Source organism: Lontra canadensis, unplaced genomic scaffold, assembly GCF_010015895.1.
Source record: "Lontra canadensis isolate GAN:19392208 unplaced genomic scaffold, GSC_riverotter_1.0 scaffold50, whole genome shotgun sequence".
Classification (NCBI taxonomy): Eukaryota; Metazoa; Chordata; class Mammalia; order Carnivora; family Mustelidae; genus Lontra; species Lontra canadensis.
Window position 1 is genome coordinate 570148 of NW_022631044.1, and position 16562 is coordinate 586709.

The window sequence follows — 16562 nt, forward strand, 5'->3', positions numbered from 1 at the left end:
AGGGAGTTATTGATTTTCAGCTTTTGCTCAGCTTTTCTCTTGTTTTGTGGATGGGAGGGAGGACTCCCAGGTCCTTCACACGTGGGAGCAGCCTCCCTTTTCTTTCTTGACTCGACAGGTAACTTGGTCATGAACCTCCTTGGACTGACCTAGCATCACCTCATTGTTGCCCTTCTACTTTCTGGGAGATTTCCTCCAACTTATCTGGAACACAGTCTTTGAGTGTTGTATTAAGCTCTAATGTGCAAGGGAGGTTACGCATTCTGGGTGCTGGTGTGAGAAAGGGGGACCGATTTTCAGTCAGTCCTGTTTTCAGCCCTGCACCGGAGCCCATCATTTGGGCTTGGTGTCCCTACGTCTAGAAGGGTTCTGGTTCAGTTTCTCTGTGCAGCGTCTGTGCTTGTATCTGTGGGAGAGGGGGTGGGGCATGGCCTGCTGAGTAGAATGGGAGGGGACCCGGGTGGGGGTGTCTAGTGGCTCCACACAAGATGCTATGTGGAGCAAAGTGTGCTGCTGCTGGCCAGGAGTCTGGTCAGGCAGGAGGATTTGGGCAGCAGAGGAAGGAAGAGCTCCGTGCACACCCCTCCCCTGTAGGGTGGCCTCCACCTACCCTGTGCAGTGGTCACGTGTCAGGGGTCTCTCTGGGAGTGTGTAGTGGGAAGAACATGGCTTTGGAGGGATGGAAACTGGCTCTCCATCTCCTCTCTCCTTTCTGGCTGCTTGCTCTTAGAGGAGTTACTTCACCTCTGAGCCCTAACTTCCTGCTGTATAAATCAGGGTCACGGTTCTGACCCCCAGGCTTGTTGTGTGTACGTGGGAGTGAAGACACTTGTAGTCCATCATGATACACACGAGATGCTCACCCTTGCCCCCACCCCCCAGGTTCTCTTACTTGAGGCCCCTGTATGCCGTTGTGTGCAAAGGTGTTCCTGGTGGGGTGTGGACCAGTCCGTGAGTGAGTGAGGTGTGTGTTCGTGTGGGCTCGTGTTCCAGCCCTGTGCCTCTGATGCGCTGTTCTTTCCTGAGCTCACCGGTGTCTCAGAGCAGAGCTTCGGCTGGGATGAGCCCGAGGAGATGATGTAAACAGGGAGAAATGTGGGTGGGTCTGTCTAGCCCAGGGGCCTGGATGGTTAAGAGAGTTCTTCCCACACACAGCCTCACCCCTTTGGGCCTCAGAATTTCAGATGGAGTGGGGAGGGGCAGCGGGGAGATCTCTGAGCCGCCAGGAAGGGGGATGGGAGGGCGGCATGGAATGGTGACTGTGGTCCTTCCCAGTAGCACCACAGAGATTCCCCTGCTCAGGATGTGGTTTTCCCCAACACGGACAAGATGTAAACACTTTCTCGGCTCTGCCTGTGGCTCAGAAGGCCAGGCCTGGGTTGTGGGGGAGAAGGCCGTGAGGGATGCCTGCAGGGGAGGGCGGGCTGCCTGGGCCCTGACCATGACCTGACCGGAGCTCCACCCTGCCCCCCTTCTTCCAGGTGGTACAAGCTGCACTCCAAGGCGGGCAAGAAGGAGAAGGAGCGCGGAGAGATCCAAGTCACAATCCAGTTCACTCGAAACAACCTGAGCGCCAGCATGTTTGACCTGTCCATGAAGGACAAGCCGCGGTCCCCTTTCAGCAAGATCAAGGACAAGATGAAGGGCAAGAAGAAGTTTGAGCTGGAGTCTGCCTCGGCCATCCTCCCAAGCAGTGCCCTGGAGGACCCCGAGCTGGGCAGCCTGGGCAAGATGGGCAAAGCCAAAGGCTTCTTCCTCCGCAACAAGCTGCGCAAGTCCTCCCTGACGCAGTCCAGCACCTCTCTGGGTTCAGACAGCACCCTGTCCTCTGCCAGTGGGAGCCTGGCCTACCAGGGCCCGGGTGCCGAGCTCCTGACCCGCTCGCCCAGCCGCAGCAGCTGGCTGTCCAGCGAAGGAGGTGCATGAGCAAGGGCCCTTGCCCCGCTGGGGGGCAGATGAGGGTTGGGGGGGTCCGGGCCAGGAACCAGGCTGCTCTCCCTGTTGCTTACTCGTGGGTGCTTCCTTTTCAGGCAGGGACGCCACCCAGTCCCCCAAGTTGCTCACCCACAAAAGGACCTACAGCGATGAGGCCAGCCAGATGCGAGCGACGCCGCCCCGATCCCTCCTGGACCTGCAGGGCCACCTGGAGACTGCCTCCCGCTCCTCGCTCTGCGTCAACGGGAGCCACATTTACAATGAGGAGCCCCCGGCACTCCCACGGCACCGCAGCTCCATCTCGGGCCCGTTTCCACCCTCCGGCCCGCTGCATAGCGTGTCTCCCCGGCCTGCTGAGGAGGGGGCTCGGCCTGCAGATGACTCCGGGGGCAGAGGCAGCCGCCGCACCAGCATCTCAGAGGTGCTGCCAGGACAGGAGGAGCTGAGCTCTCGGGCCAAAGTGTTGGTCCCCGGCACCAGCCGCTCCGGAGAGGAAGAGGGGGCCCGGCTCCCTGAGGGAAAGCCCGTACAGGTTGCCACGCCCATGGTGGCCTCCTCTGAGGCTGTGGCCGAGAAGGAGGGAGCCCGGAAGGAGGAGCGGAAGCCCCGGATGGGTCTCTTCCACCATCACCACCAGGGGCTGAGTCGGAGCGAGCTGGGGCGCCGCGGCTCACTGGGGGAGAAGGGGGGTCCCACCCTGGGGGCCTCCCCACACCACCCATCCAGCGGGGAGGAAAAGGCCAAGAGTAGCTGGTTTGGCTTGAGAGAAGCCAAGGAACCAACTCAGAAACCCAGGTATGTCCTTGGCAAAAGCAGCTTTGCTGTTCGGGGAGCATGCTGGGGTGTTTGCAGCCTGGATCCTGGGGCAGGGAGTTTGGAGCTGATGGGGCCCTTGGGCAGGCTGCTGTGGCTCTGGCTTTGCATGGTTGAGTGGTGGGGGGTACCACTTCCCCAGGCTGAGGCTTGTTGTTGGAACATGGACACAGGTAAGTCGCAAGGGCACAGCGCTCTGGGGGCCATATGGAATGAGGAGTCCCGTCTCCTCATGGTCTCCCTTCTCCAGTTGGCACACCTGCCCCCAAGGGAGGGGGAGGAAGGGGAGAAAAGCAGGGAAGCCCACTTGTGTCAATTCTTTGCTTCCCAGCCTCCACCCCTTGCCCTCTGGCCTCAAGGTCAGGAAGCCTTGGCAGGTGGAGAGGTTGGACAGGGCCTATACCTCCAACCCCCCACCCCCACCCCAGCTGCCCCAGCTGGCTCTGTGACCCCATCCCTCTGAGAGATGCCATCAAGTCACTGATGCCCCCACCCCTCTCTTCATACACTCAGTTGTGCCCCTGGCCTGGCGAGGGGCTATAGACAACTCCCTTAAAATCTGCTACCAACCTTCTGTCCTTGGACACTGTTGGGGCTCTGGCCCTCTGTTATCTCTTGCTCTTGGGGTATAGCAAGCTGAGGACGGCTGCTGTGTTCTGAATGTGCTGAGTCTCACCCTCGGAAGGGATGCAGGAGTCCTTGAGCTCAGGCCCTGGCAGAGCTCTCAAGAGGGTCCTAATACTAACTAGGATTCTGCACCCAGTTCCACTGTGGGGACTGGTTTCCCACATGCCCAAGCCGATCTCTGACACCAGCTGGGTGCCCTGCAGTTCAGCTCAGTGCTGACACTGTTGACCCGGAGACGCCTCGGACCCACATAGGCTCAGAGCTACAGGATTGACACCCCACCCGCACCCCCAACTGGCTATTTCAGATGCCTGTCGAAAGTCCAGGTTGTCACCTGTGCTCCTGACCAGCCAGCTATAGATCGGAGGTCCTAGTGACTGCCTCCTTCCTTGGGTTTGATTCATTTGCTCGCTTGGTTCATAGAACTCAGGAACATTTTGCTTTCAGTGGTTTATTATAAAAGGCTGTAACTCAGGAGCAGCCTGGTAGAAGAGACACACAGGACAAGGTCTGGGGAAGGGGCACAGGACTTCCGTGCTCTCTCCAGACACCCCACTCCCCCTGCATCTCCACGTGTTCAGCTCCCGAACCCCATCCTTTGGAGTTCTTGCGGAGCCTTCCTCACACAGGTGTGAGTGGTTAAGTAATTGGCCATTGGTGGTCAATTCACCTTCCAGCTCCTCTCCTCCGCAGAAATGAGGGTGGGACTGAAAGCTCCACCCTTCTGTTCATACTTGATTTCCCTGGCAACCAGCCTTAGGGTCCTCAGGGGCTTTCTAAAAAGTCCCCTCATCAACACAAACCCCAGTTGTGGTGGAAAGGGGCTTGTTAAGAATCATGAGACACCCATTTCACTCTTCCTGCTCTGCAGCATTTCAGGAAGGGAGGACAAGAGACCAGACATTAAAAGATGCTCTTACTCAGGAAATTCCAAGGGTTTTGGAAGCCTTGAGCCAGAAACTGTGGACGAAGACCCATACACATGAGAAGTATACATTTGGTCATTCAGATGACCGAATCGCAGTATCCCAGCCCCGGCCACCACCCCGGCCCTTTGTCTCCTCCTAGCTCTGACCATCCGAGGCTGCTGCACTGTCCAGCAGGGAGCAGGGAGGGCCGCCAGACATGGGTCCAGGGAGCAGACGTCCCCACTTTTCAAGGGCCTGGAGCTGGCCCTGGACAGGGAGCGTCTGTGGCTGGACAGCTGGTGTGGCCGGGCAGCTGTTTCTGCTCTCAGTCAGCCTGCCCTGCTCCTGTTGACAGGTCTGTGGGTAGGAGGTGAGGCACCAAGGCTGGGCATGTGAGGAAGGGTCCAGAGAGAGGCTCCTATAGCCACTCCCCAGCAGTGGGGAGGGGACTCCTGTGGTCCTGGTTCTTCTCTTTCCCTGTGCAATTCGGGTCCACTGAGAGGGGTGGGGAAAGAAATGCCAGGCCTTTCTGGGTTCAGGCCTGGCCTCCTGGTGCCTCTCGTACACCTTGCAGCTGGGCCAGTGTAGTGGCTCAGTCTCTGGCTGATGCCGCTCTCTGCCTCCCCTGCTGGGTACGTCAGCTTCTGTCCCTGCGACCCAGCCCCTGCTCATCAGATCCCAGGGGATCTGCTGGCCACCTGTAGCCGAGGGAAGATGGGCAAGAAGGGGATGGGCCTGCTGCCCTGTGATGGCTTAGGTTTGTGGGTGGTCCTGTGGAGGGAGGTGGCAGGAGGCCCAGACAGAGCATTTGCTGGGAGGAGCTGGGGGGCCTGGGTCAGATGGAACATAGACCATGGGCTCATCGTGTCTGTGGATCATCTCAGGGCCTTCTCCAGGACAGATCGACGCTGGCGGACATCTCCCATGAGCTCATTTCTGTGCATGTGCCCAGGCTTTGGGCTCAGACCCCTGCAGGCCAGACTTTGAGTGATGTTGGGGTTGTCCTCACTCTTGCTTACAGTCCCTGCTTTCCTTCTCCTGTGTCTCCATGTCTCCCAACTGCCCTTCAGAGTCAAATTGGGTCCCTGCTGGCCATAAGGCAGCTGAGGTTTTTGCCCTTCTCTTTGAATTCTGAGCTTGTCCTCAGCAGGATGGAGGGCATCCAGGGATCCCTGCCCTCCCAGGGGCTCATTTGAGGGCGTAGCTGCAGGGGCGAGGGGTTCTTTGGGTAAAGTGGGCTGGCCTGGATAGGCTCGAGACCTGGTCATTGAGCCTGTCAGCATCGCCCTGGCCCTGGGCCTTGACAGAGCCAGGAAGGTGGCCAGAAACAAACAACACTTGGCCCTCGCCCAGAAGGCTTGCTCTGGGCTTTTGAGGAGAGAATGAGAAGTGAGCTAATCCATGGCGGGAAGCTGTAGTCAGACACCCAGAACCGGAGTGACTGAAGGTAGCTGCAGGTCCCTGTCGGGACTCTGAGGTGTGTCCGCAGGCCAAAGGTTCTGGGTGCCTGTGCCCCCCGGGGCTACCAGTGCGGATTGCTGGGTGCTCCTCACTGGAAAGGGCAGCGGCGCCCTCTAGTGCTCCCACGCGGCACTGGTGCCCCACGGAGAGGCCTGAAGCAATCTTTTGGGCACACAGCAACCAGGAAAAAAGTGGCTGTTTTCGGAGAAGCCAGTGGCTGGGAGAAAATTAATGAGGGTGTGCGGGGTTGAAAAGATGGTCCTCATTTTCGTCTTGACCTGGCTCTAGTCTGCTGGGTCCCATGGCTGGATGTGTGCCTGGGTTGGGGAGGGGATGGCGATTGTTGACACTAAGGTCTGAGCCGTGGGACCGGCCGCTTACTCACCGGGCTGTGAGCCATGAGTCCTGAGCGGCAGCATGAGCCACGTACCGTGTGTCTGAGGACTGTCAAGGCCATGCAGGCTTGTCTTTGTGTCTATTCTTCTCTGACCCTTTTGGAGTATAAGCTCCCTGTGGGCAGGCCACCGGAGCTTGCCTCCCCCATCCTCCTCACGTTAACCACAGAACCCTGTGTACAGTAGGGGATCAAGTGTGGGATACAAGTATTTTTTAACTGGGGTAAGTGTGGTACAGCATGGGGGCAAGTATATCGTGGTGGCCTCTGGGCATCTGTGCATCTGTCCTGGCCCCTCACTGGAAGTAGTACATTGAGGTCCTGATGAGCCCTGAGTGTGTGCTGGCTGCTGAAAGCTCAGAGTCTCAGTGGCATTCCCCATGGGGTAAATGAGGGACATGACATGTGTCCAGTGACCATGAGCTAGTGTGGCCATCCATCCTGTTTGGGCCTGTTTTCCTGCTGTTGTAAATACTGCCCTTTTACCGTGGTAAAAATGTCCTGGTTTGGAAGGTAAATTATGTGGTGTCCCTACTTAGAGTTTCTTGGGCCCTTCTCTGTCACCTCCTTGTGCCCAGTGGATGGGGGAGGGTATGTCGAGTCTCCTGGACATCAGGCTCCTCTCAGGAGGGCCCAGGGGCTCCTGCCTCCGGAGGGAGGGCTGAAGGGCATGTTGGCTGGGGGGACACATGCCTCGAAGGCTGGCTGGCTTTGGCCTCTTAGGGGACTGCCCGGTGGAGAGCCTTGGCACATACACATGACACCTTGGGGACCAGTGCGTGGAAATGACAAGGACATGCAGCTCCTCTCAGCCTTGGGAGGAGCTGTCCATCAGATGCAGGGCTGGCCTGGTGATGCAGTCTGTCACCCAGCCACGGCAATATTTAAGCAGGGGAGGCTGCAGAGAGAAGGGGGCATTCCTGTGTTAAGGTTTTACCAGCTGTCCTAAGGTTCCTGCAGGCCCTAAAGTTTTATTCTCTCAGGTTGTGGGGGCAGAGACATTTGGACTTTTCATTTCTTCCCCCAACCTTGTTTCTTAAAGAGAAGACAAGTCCTCATATGTTGAAGTCCTCTCTGTGTGCTGGGGGGATGGCACTGTGCTAGCTGGCTCGGCAGTCTCTGTTCTCAGAGCATAATCTGCAGAGATAACCCCATATGGGAATGGGTCTCTGATCTGTGCCAGCTGGAGTGGTAGGGAGGGGACAGGTGTGCCCCTGGTGTGGATCCAGGGCAAGGGAGGTATGTGGGGAAGCGGGTGGGGGGTGTGTGTGTCACTGGGTAGAGGGATGGACGGGGCGCTCTCAGGTGCCACTGGCTTTTGGGAGCCTGCTGGGCCTGGCACCTGGAGTCTTTTCCTCTAGGGAGAGCCCTTCGCTGGTTCCATACCAACGGGTTTGTGTGTACCTCTGGGGAGCCAGTGGTGGGGAGGGTGCTAGCCTTGCCTGGGGCTCCCAGCCTACTTCCCTGCTGCTCTCCTGCCCTGCAGTCTTGACAGCCAGCCAGATTATTGTCAGACCACAAGGGTGAGTGGGGCCAGGCCAAGGGTAAAGGGGCGGGGAGTGTGCAGAGCTAAGCCTGGTGCTATTTAATGTTGATGGAGCTCTCTTCCTCCAGAGCCTTTGGTCACTTGTCAGAACGGGTTCTGGAGAGAGAGGTGGCTCCGGTAGCCCTGTTCCTGTGGGCTGAGTCCTGCTGGTAGAGTTGGGCTGTGTCCGGTATGGGTGCTCTAGTCGGGGGGCAGGCTGGGGGCAGGGCTTTGACCCACATGGTGATGGTCTGTTGCTCTCCTTCGTCCCTGAGGTAGGCACATAATGCCTGGGTCTGCCTGTGGCCAGCTTGGAGTAAAGGGGGAAGGGATGTTTGTGGGGGTTGGGACTCAGGGCCTAGGATTTGACCTCTTTCAGTATCTTCACTATGTCAGGACCACAGAGGCAGAGAAGTGCTGGGAAGCCTGGCGGGGTGGGAGTCAATGGGACTCTTACCTTCCTCCCCAGCCCCATGGCCCGATCTTTAAGTGGTAGTATAAGGCTGAGAAGTCACCCTTGAATGGGGAGTTATAGGGCAAAAGAGTCAGGAGAGTCTCTGGAAGCTGGATTCTTCAGAGAAAGCCAGGGTTTGGGACCCATGAGGTGAGAATCCCAGACTCCCAGATTGTCTTGGGAAGCCCACCTTTGCTTGAGTCCTTCCCATTGTCTGCCCCCCAGTATTTGTAGACAAGCTGGCCCAGACTCTGCTCAGCTCTGTGTGCGGCCCACTCTGTCTGGGCCCCGGTTCCCAGAAGAATCCTGGGGAGCTCCAGAATTCCTGGCCTCGTTCCATAGGTGCCCCCCCAACCCCAGCCTGCATACCTCACCAGCTGGCTGGTAAAGCCTGGCTTCTGCCACCCCCGGACTTGCCCCCCAGTGTTTCCCCATGAGAAGCAGCAGCTTGAGTGGAGAAGATGGAGGTGTAGGAATCCCCCGGGATGTTCACTTGGGCAGGGATCAAGGAATGGGGGTCTTGGGGATTAGAGTGGGAGCTGGAAGATGGGAAGCAGGCAGTAGGAGAGGCCACCCAGGTCTGGGCCTGACAGGTGGGCTCAGCCACGAGGCAGCTGCCAACCACTGTCCGTGCTAAAACTGGGGCGTGCACTATCTTCCTGGTTTTCTGTCTGCTGGGGTTGTCCCCAGGAAGCCGAGAGCTCTGGTTTCTGAGTCTGTTCCTGTGCATGAGTCAGACGTGCACCATGGGCGAGGTGCAAGTGCAGGGCCGTGCTCCCTCCCCTAGAGGCCAGCCAGTGTTCTCCAGCATCTGTGGGAGTGTAGGGCCACTACCATGGAATGGTTTTCCCAGGGGAGCCAGTGGTCTGTGTGGGGAAGACCCCAAGAGGCCCCAGGTGACCTCCGGAGTCGCTGCTGCTGCTACATTCCAGCCCTCATCTCCAGAGTGGGGCTACTTTCAAGACTGGCTCGTGGGTGCCCTTGGGGAGGGGCACCCTCAGGTGGGCACCTGACAGGAGCTAGCCTTAGCAGGGTCTTGCCATCCATTTGGGCAGGTGATGGTACCCCTCCAAGAAACAGGAGAGGTGAGTTCTTTTGATGGACACTCTGTCCTGTCCGATGCCTGCCCCATCCTTACCTCCTGTTTCTGCAAGAGGTCAGTAGAACCCATCTGTTCCAGCCGCCAGAATCCCAGGGACCCTGTGGGCTTCCATTCGCGCTGGCTTTGCCCAGCCGGATCTCTAGGCCTGGCCTTTCTCTGGCCTCTTTATCCTCTTCACGCAGCTAGTATTTCTTTCCTCTCTGTCTTTGAGGGGCCGTAAGACACCTGATTGGTTCTGTGGGTGTTAAGTCTGGTGTTGACAAGACTCTTCAGCCTCTGAGCCCCTGAAGAACCTTTGGCGGAGGCTGGGATCCTGCCTGGACATGGATTACATGAGCTCTGCCCAGCGTCTCCCTCCTTGGGCAGTCCTGAATCATATTATGTGTTGGGGTCTTCCCTTTGTCCCCTGGCATACCGGCCTGAACCCAGCCCTTGTGGGTGTGGTGTGCGGTACCCGGCCCGAGGCAGGTGTGGGGGGGGTGGGCAGGCGAGGGGTATTCAGCAAGGCCGGTTCCGGTCTTGGCATTAACCAGGAGGCTCACGGTTTTGTCTCCCTCCACAGCCTGGACGTGTCTCCTCAGGTAGAACCTGACCCAGCTGCTCTTCCTCACCACCTCCCCTGCTCCCCCTGTGCTCCGGCCCTCCCCACTCCTCCTCCCACCGCTGCTCCCATGCTAAGCACTAACCTTTTTGCAGCTGCCTCCCCTGCTGCTGCTGCTGCTGCTGCCACCGCCGCTGCTGCCTCCGCCGCCCCCGAAGCCACCCCATCTGGATTCTCGGGTCTCACCAACCCGTTCCTCACCTCCATGCAGAGCAACCCTTTCTTCGAGGAGCTCCTAGCCGACATAGCACTAAACTGTCCTTCACCTGCTCCCTCTCTCCCCAGTGCCTCGAGGCCCAGCCCCACCCCCCTGGCCTCCCCTGGGAAAGCCCCGCCTGAGTGGGACGACACCTTCAACGTCTTTGCCGCCAGCAGGCTGCGTCCAGAGGCCAGGAGCAAGATCCTGGCCCCTGCAGGAGGAGTGGGGCTGGAGGTGACTGGGCCGCAGGAGCAAGGCCGCGGGGCAGTGACAGTGAAGGCGGTTGAGCCCCGGGGGGCCCCTGGGGGAGGAGGAAGAGGTGGAAGCAGCATGTGGCTGGAGCCCAGGCTTCCTCTGGACTTGGGACTGGACCGCCGGAGCAGCAGTGTGGCTGAGCTGGGGCCCCTGGGGCCAGCTGGGGCCAGCCTGCCCTCTTCGTCCGCCCAGCTACAGCCAAGAGCTGCAGACTCGGAAGCAGACAGGGAGCCGCCAGCCCCTGGAGCGGATGCAGGGCAGAGTCCGGCAGACAGTGCGACGTCTCTGTTTAGCTCCCCTGAAGTGATCAGTGTGTGGGAAAGGCTGCCTGGTCCCAATGACGCCCCTGAGGTCCAAGAGGCAGCCTCCCGAGGCGAAGGCCAGCTTTCGCTCGAGCTCAATACAGTTGACGATTCGTGGCCCTGGGATGTGGTCACCATCTCTCCTGTAGCCGAGACGTCCTCACCAGTCCTGCGGGGAGAGTCGGATGAGCAGATGCAGCCAGAGTCACCAGAACCTGTGAGCCCTGGGGAGAGCAAGGGGCCTGTCCCCCAGGAGCCGGAGCGCAAACCTGAGCAGGTGTCGGACAGGGAGCCGCAGCCCGGCAGGCCACCTCCCAAGCCACCACGCCTCTTCACGCCTTCAGATTCCCAGGAGAAGGAGGAGGAGGTGGCAGTGGTGGCGGCTGCTGCAGTGGGGCTGAGAAGCAGGGGGGCAGAGACAGGAGGAGAAGACAGCCTTCCAAGTCCACTGGTTGTTGGTCCACGGGAGGCCAAGGAGGAGGGCCAGACACCGGGGGCAGAGTCTGACAGCCATTCTTCCGGAACCCTGCCGGGTGGGCCAGGCCTGCAAGATATAGCGGAGGGTGCCGGCCCTCCCGTGCCTCAGCCGCCCTTATCTCCGCCCACCAGCTGCCCTGAGGGTCCCACCCCCGTACCCTGTTACTTAGAGAGCGTGGCTCCTCAGAGTCCGCAGATCTGGGGGGCTCCAGAGAAAGGAGAAAGCCCTGAGGGTCCTGAGGCCCGGAGGCAGGGACCAGTAGAAGAGGGGCTTGGACCCCTGCCAGATAGCTCCCAACACACTGACCTCTGGGCATCAGAGGAGGACGCCTTGAACCCCTTCTTGTCTCAGGAGAGCCAAGACCCCCCCCAGTCTCCCGTCCATATCCCCTCCAGGGTCCAGGGAACCTTCCATCCTCTCTGGTCCAGAAGAGCTGCCCACTCCCCCAGAGCCCGCTTTTCCACCACCCCCTCTCCCGCCCTGGGCCGGTCACCATCATGGGGGGCCCAGCCCTCCATGTTCCCCTCTGCCTGGAGCTCAGCCCCTGACTTCTTCCTCCCCAACCCTTGAGGAGCCAGCCTCGTCCCCCGGGGGCTCCCCTGCCCCACCCAGGGAAGACCACGCTGCAACCACCCCAGCCTCCCCGCTTGTGCTTCTGCCCTTGGAGACACGACCAGCTGAGGAGCCACAGTCCAGCGCCAGGTGAGCTGTCACCCTGAGAAGACTCTGCAGGAGAAGATGGGAAAAGGGGGCAAATCAGCCCAGGGGCCGAGGTGTTCACATTCCCGCTTCAGCCCTTCCAGGGGCAGATGGAGCATTTCTTCCCGAAAGGCAGGAGAGGGGAAGCTTTGAAGAATGGAGCCCTTCAGTGAGACTGGCTTGGAAGCTGTCTTCTCTCAGGGTCCTTGGCCAAGCAGAGTGCCCCGCAAAGTTTGAGGTGCAAGGAGTGAGGAATGGAGTGGGCAGAGCCAGTGTGGGCTGGCAGGGGAAGGGGGAGAAGAGCTTAGGCCCTTGGCTGCGAGGCGTGCTGGGTGCTGGGGCAGTGACGCTTGTCAGATGGGGGCCACAGGGAAGTGGGCTGTGGGAGGCAGAGAGCCAGAGGAGGGACTGGTACCGAGCTCTGTTGGAGAGAAAGCCCAAGAGCTGTTTAGAGGACAAAAAGAAAAATGAAACGACCACGCCCCTGCCCCCAGAAGAAGCGGTCTGTAGCCCCATCAGGTGCCTCACTGGCTTGCGTCTGTGCCTTTTCAGGGAGTGGTCTCTAGGTGCTTAAGATGGGCCTGCGTGGCCTCTGGATGCCTCTGTGATTGTGGTCACTGTGGCATTGGTTTGTTTAAGAAGAATGATGAGGCTGTGACCTCCCCAATAGGTTGATTGGTGAGGGATGAACAGAGCTGAGGTCAGGAGACACAGGTCGCTTGGAGTTGATGGGGGCTGCGAAGTCCAGTAGGAGGCTAGTACCCGAGAAGCCCTGACTGAAGAAGTGTGGGGAGCAGAGGCGGCTGCTTTTTCTGCTGAGCAGGGCAGGGTGGGGGTCCTGGACCGGAGCCCCTGCCTGCCAGCTCATACATGTAGTCACCCCAGTTCACTGCACCTCCACGCTGTGTCAGACACTGCATAGAGATGAGGGACGCTGTCCCCACGGTGTGCCCGGACAGTTCCCAATCCAGTGAGGGAGACAGACAGGCACCCATGAGGAGCTGGCCGAGGGGGCCCCTGCTGATACATGAGAAGTGTGAGGGAAAGAGTCTGGGCTACCCTGGGCTGCTGTGCCAGTGGCACGTAGTGAAGCCGTCCCCAGAGGTTGGGAAGAGGAGGTGGTCACGGTGTCCTTGTAGTGATGAGAGCATCCTTAGCTGGCCCTGCTGTATTCTAGTCTCACTTCTGATTATACTAACTACCTTTGGGAAGCTTCATTCCCTTTATAGTGGGCTTCATGTCTGAATTCAGCATGTCCCTTCATCCTCAAGTAGATGGGCCAAATAGAGCTGTCCCCATTTCTCAGAGGAGGAAATGGTCTTAAGAGCTCTGGGGTCCAGGGTCCCTCCGATGTGTGGGGCCAATCTGATTGAGAGTTCAGGACCCATTCAGGGTTTCCATACGCCATCCGGCTATTCCTTCCCTCCCCGGGCACAGTCTGCGGGTCGCAGGAGAGCAGCTTTTAAGCTCCTGTCCCTAATGCAGACTCCTAGGTGGGAGGAGAGACGTTGGTTTCCCTGTTGTCGGCCCCCCGCCTGGCCTCTCTGCCACTCGTCCCCGGAATCCATGGCCCTATCCTGAGTAACATAACTGGCTTCTCTGGGTCCAGGCTGTCCCTCTTCTGACAGAGTCCAGGGCCTTGGCCTAAATCATTTTGCTTCCTATTTCTAAATAGTCCAAAAGCTCTGTAAATTGACCATAGATTTTAAGAGGTCCCTTGGGGAAAGGTTAATTGATTTGGGGTCCGGTGCTAGCAGTTTGCATACCTGTCACAGGTCTGGGGTGCTGAGGGATCCCAGAGCGGGGTCCCTGTAGTCAGCTTAGGGGAATCAGGAAAGTTTCCTAGAGGAAGTGGCCTTGCATTGCCTTGAAACACGAGGAGGAGTTAGCCGGCCAGCAGGCGAAAGGCCGGCAGGCGAAGGGCAGGTGTTGTGCAGCGGGACCGCCTGAAGGTGAGAAAGAGCGCTTTTCCTGGTTTGCGGCAGTGTGTGGAGTGGAGGCCCCGGAAGAAAGGGCAGGGCCTGATTCTATTAGAGACTGTGTTTTCTTATCTGATAGGGAGCCAGTGGAGGCTGTTTGAACATCGAAAAAGCTGAGATCACCCTCCCATTAGAATAGAGCAGTGGTTGGAGGTGGCCAAGACTCCCTCTGAGGAGATGAGTGGCAGCAGGTGTAGCCAAAGGTGGTGTAGCCAGCACTGACGGGGAGCAAAGGGGCCAGTTCGAGAGAAGCTGAGAGGCAGTAGGTTCAATGTTTGTTAGCCCTGGAGCTGAGGCCCGGGAATCAGGGATTCCCGGGGGTCTGGCTAGAGCCATACGCTGCTGGGAGGGGGGACGCAGGAGAGGATAGGTGTAGAGGCCAGTGCCGTGCACCCAAGCTGGACCCAGAGTGGAGCCAGCCAGCCTCCAATTCTGTGTGGGCCTAGAGCTGTAGGCTGGGGATGACATTACGGGCGGTGGGGGCCAAGGTGGGAAAGGAAGGGATCCAAGGACAGGCTAGTGGTTAAGACTGAGAAGAGACTGCGAGAAGTCAGAAAACCAGATGGAGGTCTTGGTGGGAAATGAGGGAGAGCAGGCCAAAGCAAGGAGTGGTCCAGGAGTCAAGTCCACAGAGAGGTCAGTGAATGGAGAGCTGAGGGGTTGGTGGGCTCTGCAGGAGCACTTGTGCTGGGCTGGCGGGGCCAAGGTCCCCATTCTGATGGGTTGAGGAATCAACAAAAGGTAAGAACTTCTAGAGATAGTGCAGTCTGTGTGCTCTGGTGGGGCAGGGTAAAAGAGGAAGGGGAGCTGGGGCATGACTGAGGGCAGATAGCCAGGTGTCTTTCTTGGGCCATTGTCAACGCTGATGGGAAAAAACCAGGTTTAGAGACAACAGCAAAGTGTCCCAGGTTCCCCAAGTCTTTCCAGGTTTTAGCACTGAAAGCCCCACAGCCTGTGAGTCCCGAGTCATGGGAAAATGGGGACCCTGGAAGGGTCGGTCAGTCCCCTAGAGAAAGGTTACAGTGTGGTAGAGGGAGGGAAGCAGAGGGGGTGGTCCTGGTAGAGACTGGCTGGAGGTGCTAGGAAGGTCGTGGGCCAGGCTGTGCTGCTCCTGTGAGGGGGGCAGGCCTTCTGAGGGAGTAAAATGGAGAGGAGTGAGGAGAGCAGTGAGGGAGGAGGGAGGAAGGCCTGCTGAGGAGCACTGGTGGCAGCTGCCCTGAGGCCTTGTGGTGCGGGGCAGCTGCAGCCAAGTGCTGGTGCGCCCCCCAACCCCTGTTTCCGTTATGCTGCTCCCCGCTCCCCATAATGCCTCTCCTTTCTGTCTCCGCAGTCCCCACCCCGTGAAGCCGCTCAGTGCTGCTCCCGTGGAGGGCAGCCCAGACAGGAAGCAGCCCCGCTCCAGTCTGAGTACAGCTCTGAGCAGTGGGCTGGAGAAGCTCAAGACGGTCACATCCGGCGGCATTCAGCCTGTGGCTCCAGCCCCCAACGTGGGCCAGACTGTGGACGCCAAGAGGCTGAAGGTGAGGTCCGACAGGATGCCAGGCATGTGGTGCGGTGGAGAGCGGCCAGGCGGCCCAAGGTCAGGAGCTGCGTGCCGGGCAGGGTGGAGGGAAGAACAGGCCCAGTCCCCTACGCCGGGGCCCTGAAGCCAGTTACGTGGTCTCTTGCATTGGAGACAGAGGCCGCTCCGGGGCCTATAGAGGTGAAACCTGGGTGTTGGTGGGTGGGTGGGGCAGGTAGGCCTGAGGCCTCCCTGCTCACTGTCCTCCCCGGCCTCAGGACTCAGGTGTGCTGGACCAGTCGGCCAAGTACTACCACCTGACCCACGATGAGCTCATCAGCCTGCTCCTGCAGCGGGAGCGGGAGCTGAGCCAGCGGGACGAGCACGTGCAGGAGCTGGAGAGCTACATTGACCGGCTGCTGGTGCGGATCATGGAGACCTCACCCACACTGCTGCAGATCCCCCCTGACCTCCCCAAGTAGCCCTCCCCACCCCTGCCCCTGGGAGGGTCACGTGGGCCCACCGCCCAAACCGGGCCTGCGCTGCCCTCCCTCCCACTGAACTCACTCTCACCTGGGCAGGCTGCTGTCTGTCCTCCATTGTCACTCCTTGCTCCCCCTGCCTCCTGCCTCTGTGGGGGTTGCTGAAAGAGGGGCCCTCGGGACTCCCATTGCAGGCATCAGGTTCCATGTACAATTCGTGTGTCTTTGGGAACCCTCCGTGGGTCTTTCCCACCTGCCTATTTTCATGTCCCTTAGTTTTGGGGGCTCCAGGGAATTGGAACAAAGAATTCAGCCCTCAAGACAGAGCTGGGGTGAGCAACAATTTGATGTGGCATCTGGGACACGCTTTATTACCCCACGACAACAGTCATTTCATCCAAGGCTAAACCCTTGTCCCCGTCATCGTCTGTCTCCTAGAGGGCTCCTAGCATTACTGGGGCTGTGGCAGGAACCAGGCTGCCCAGTTTGCAGTTCTAGGTAACTGGAGCCTCATGTCTGTTCCCTTGAGAGCAAGGAGCATGATTTGGTCTTGTCTCTGCTGTGACCCGATTCTGTGTGTTTCCAGCAGTTGGCAGAGCGAGGGCCATGTGGACGAAGGGAGATGGAGATGTGGATTCCCCGGGCCCCTGCCGCTCTCTTACTCTGGTCTTCCCATTGAGCATCTCTCATGTGAATGCATGGAAAGCTGGGGAAAGGGTGGGGAGAACACTCCTCGCACACCTCTGGGCTGTGGGCCCCTCCGCAGGCCTCGGGGCTTTGGGCTGCTTATGTTCGGGGATCAACCCTCCATGTTTGTTTTTGTTGCCTGTCCAGATGCCAAAACTCT

The 16562-nt window shown here is 59.1% G+C and overlaps 1 protein-coding gene across 1 annotated transcript in view; it reads left to right on the forward strand.

The window, feature by feature from the left end:
* The window catches only part of RAB11FIP5 (RAB11 family interacting protein 5), a 34793-nt gene extending 18655 nt beyond the window's left edge, over positions 1-16138 (forward strand). The window contains 6 exon segments of the mRNA XM_032873644.1: positions 1482-1918; positions 2031-2730; positions 9782-11417; positions 11419-11756; positions 15063-15252; positions 15512-16138. Coding sequence (XP_032729535.1) covers positions 1482-1918; positions 2031-2730; positions 9782-11417; positions 11419-11756; positions 15063-15252; positions 15512-15715 — 3505 coding nt within the window. The 3' untranslated portion in view covers positions 15716-16138.
* Positions 16139-16562: the final 424 nt, after the last annotated feature.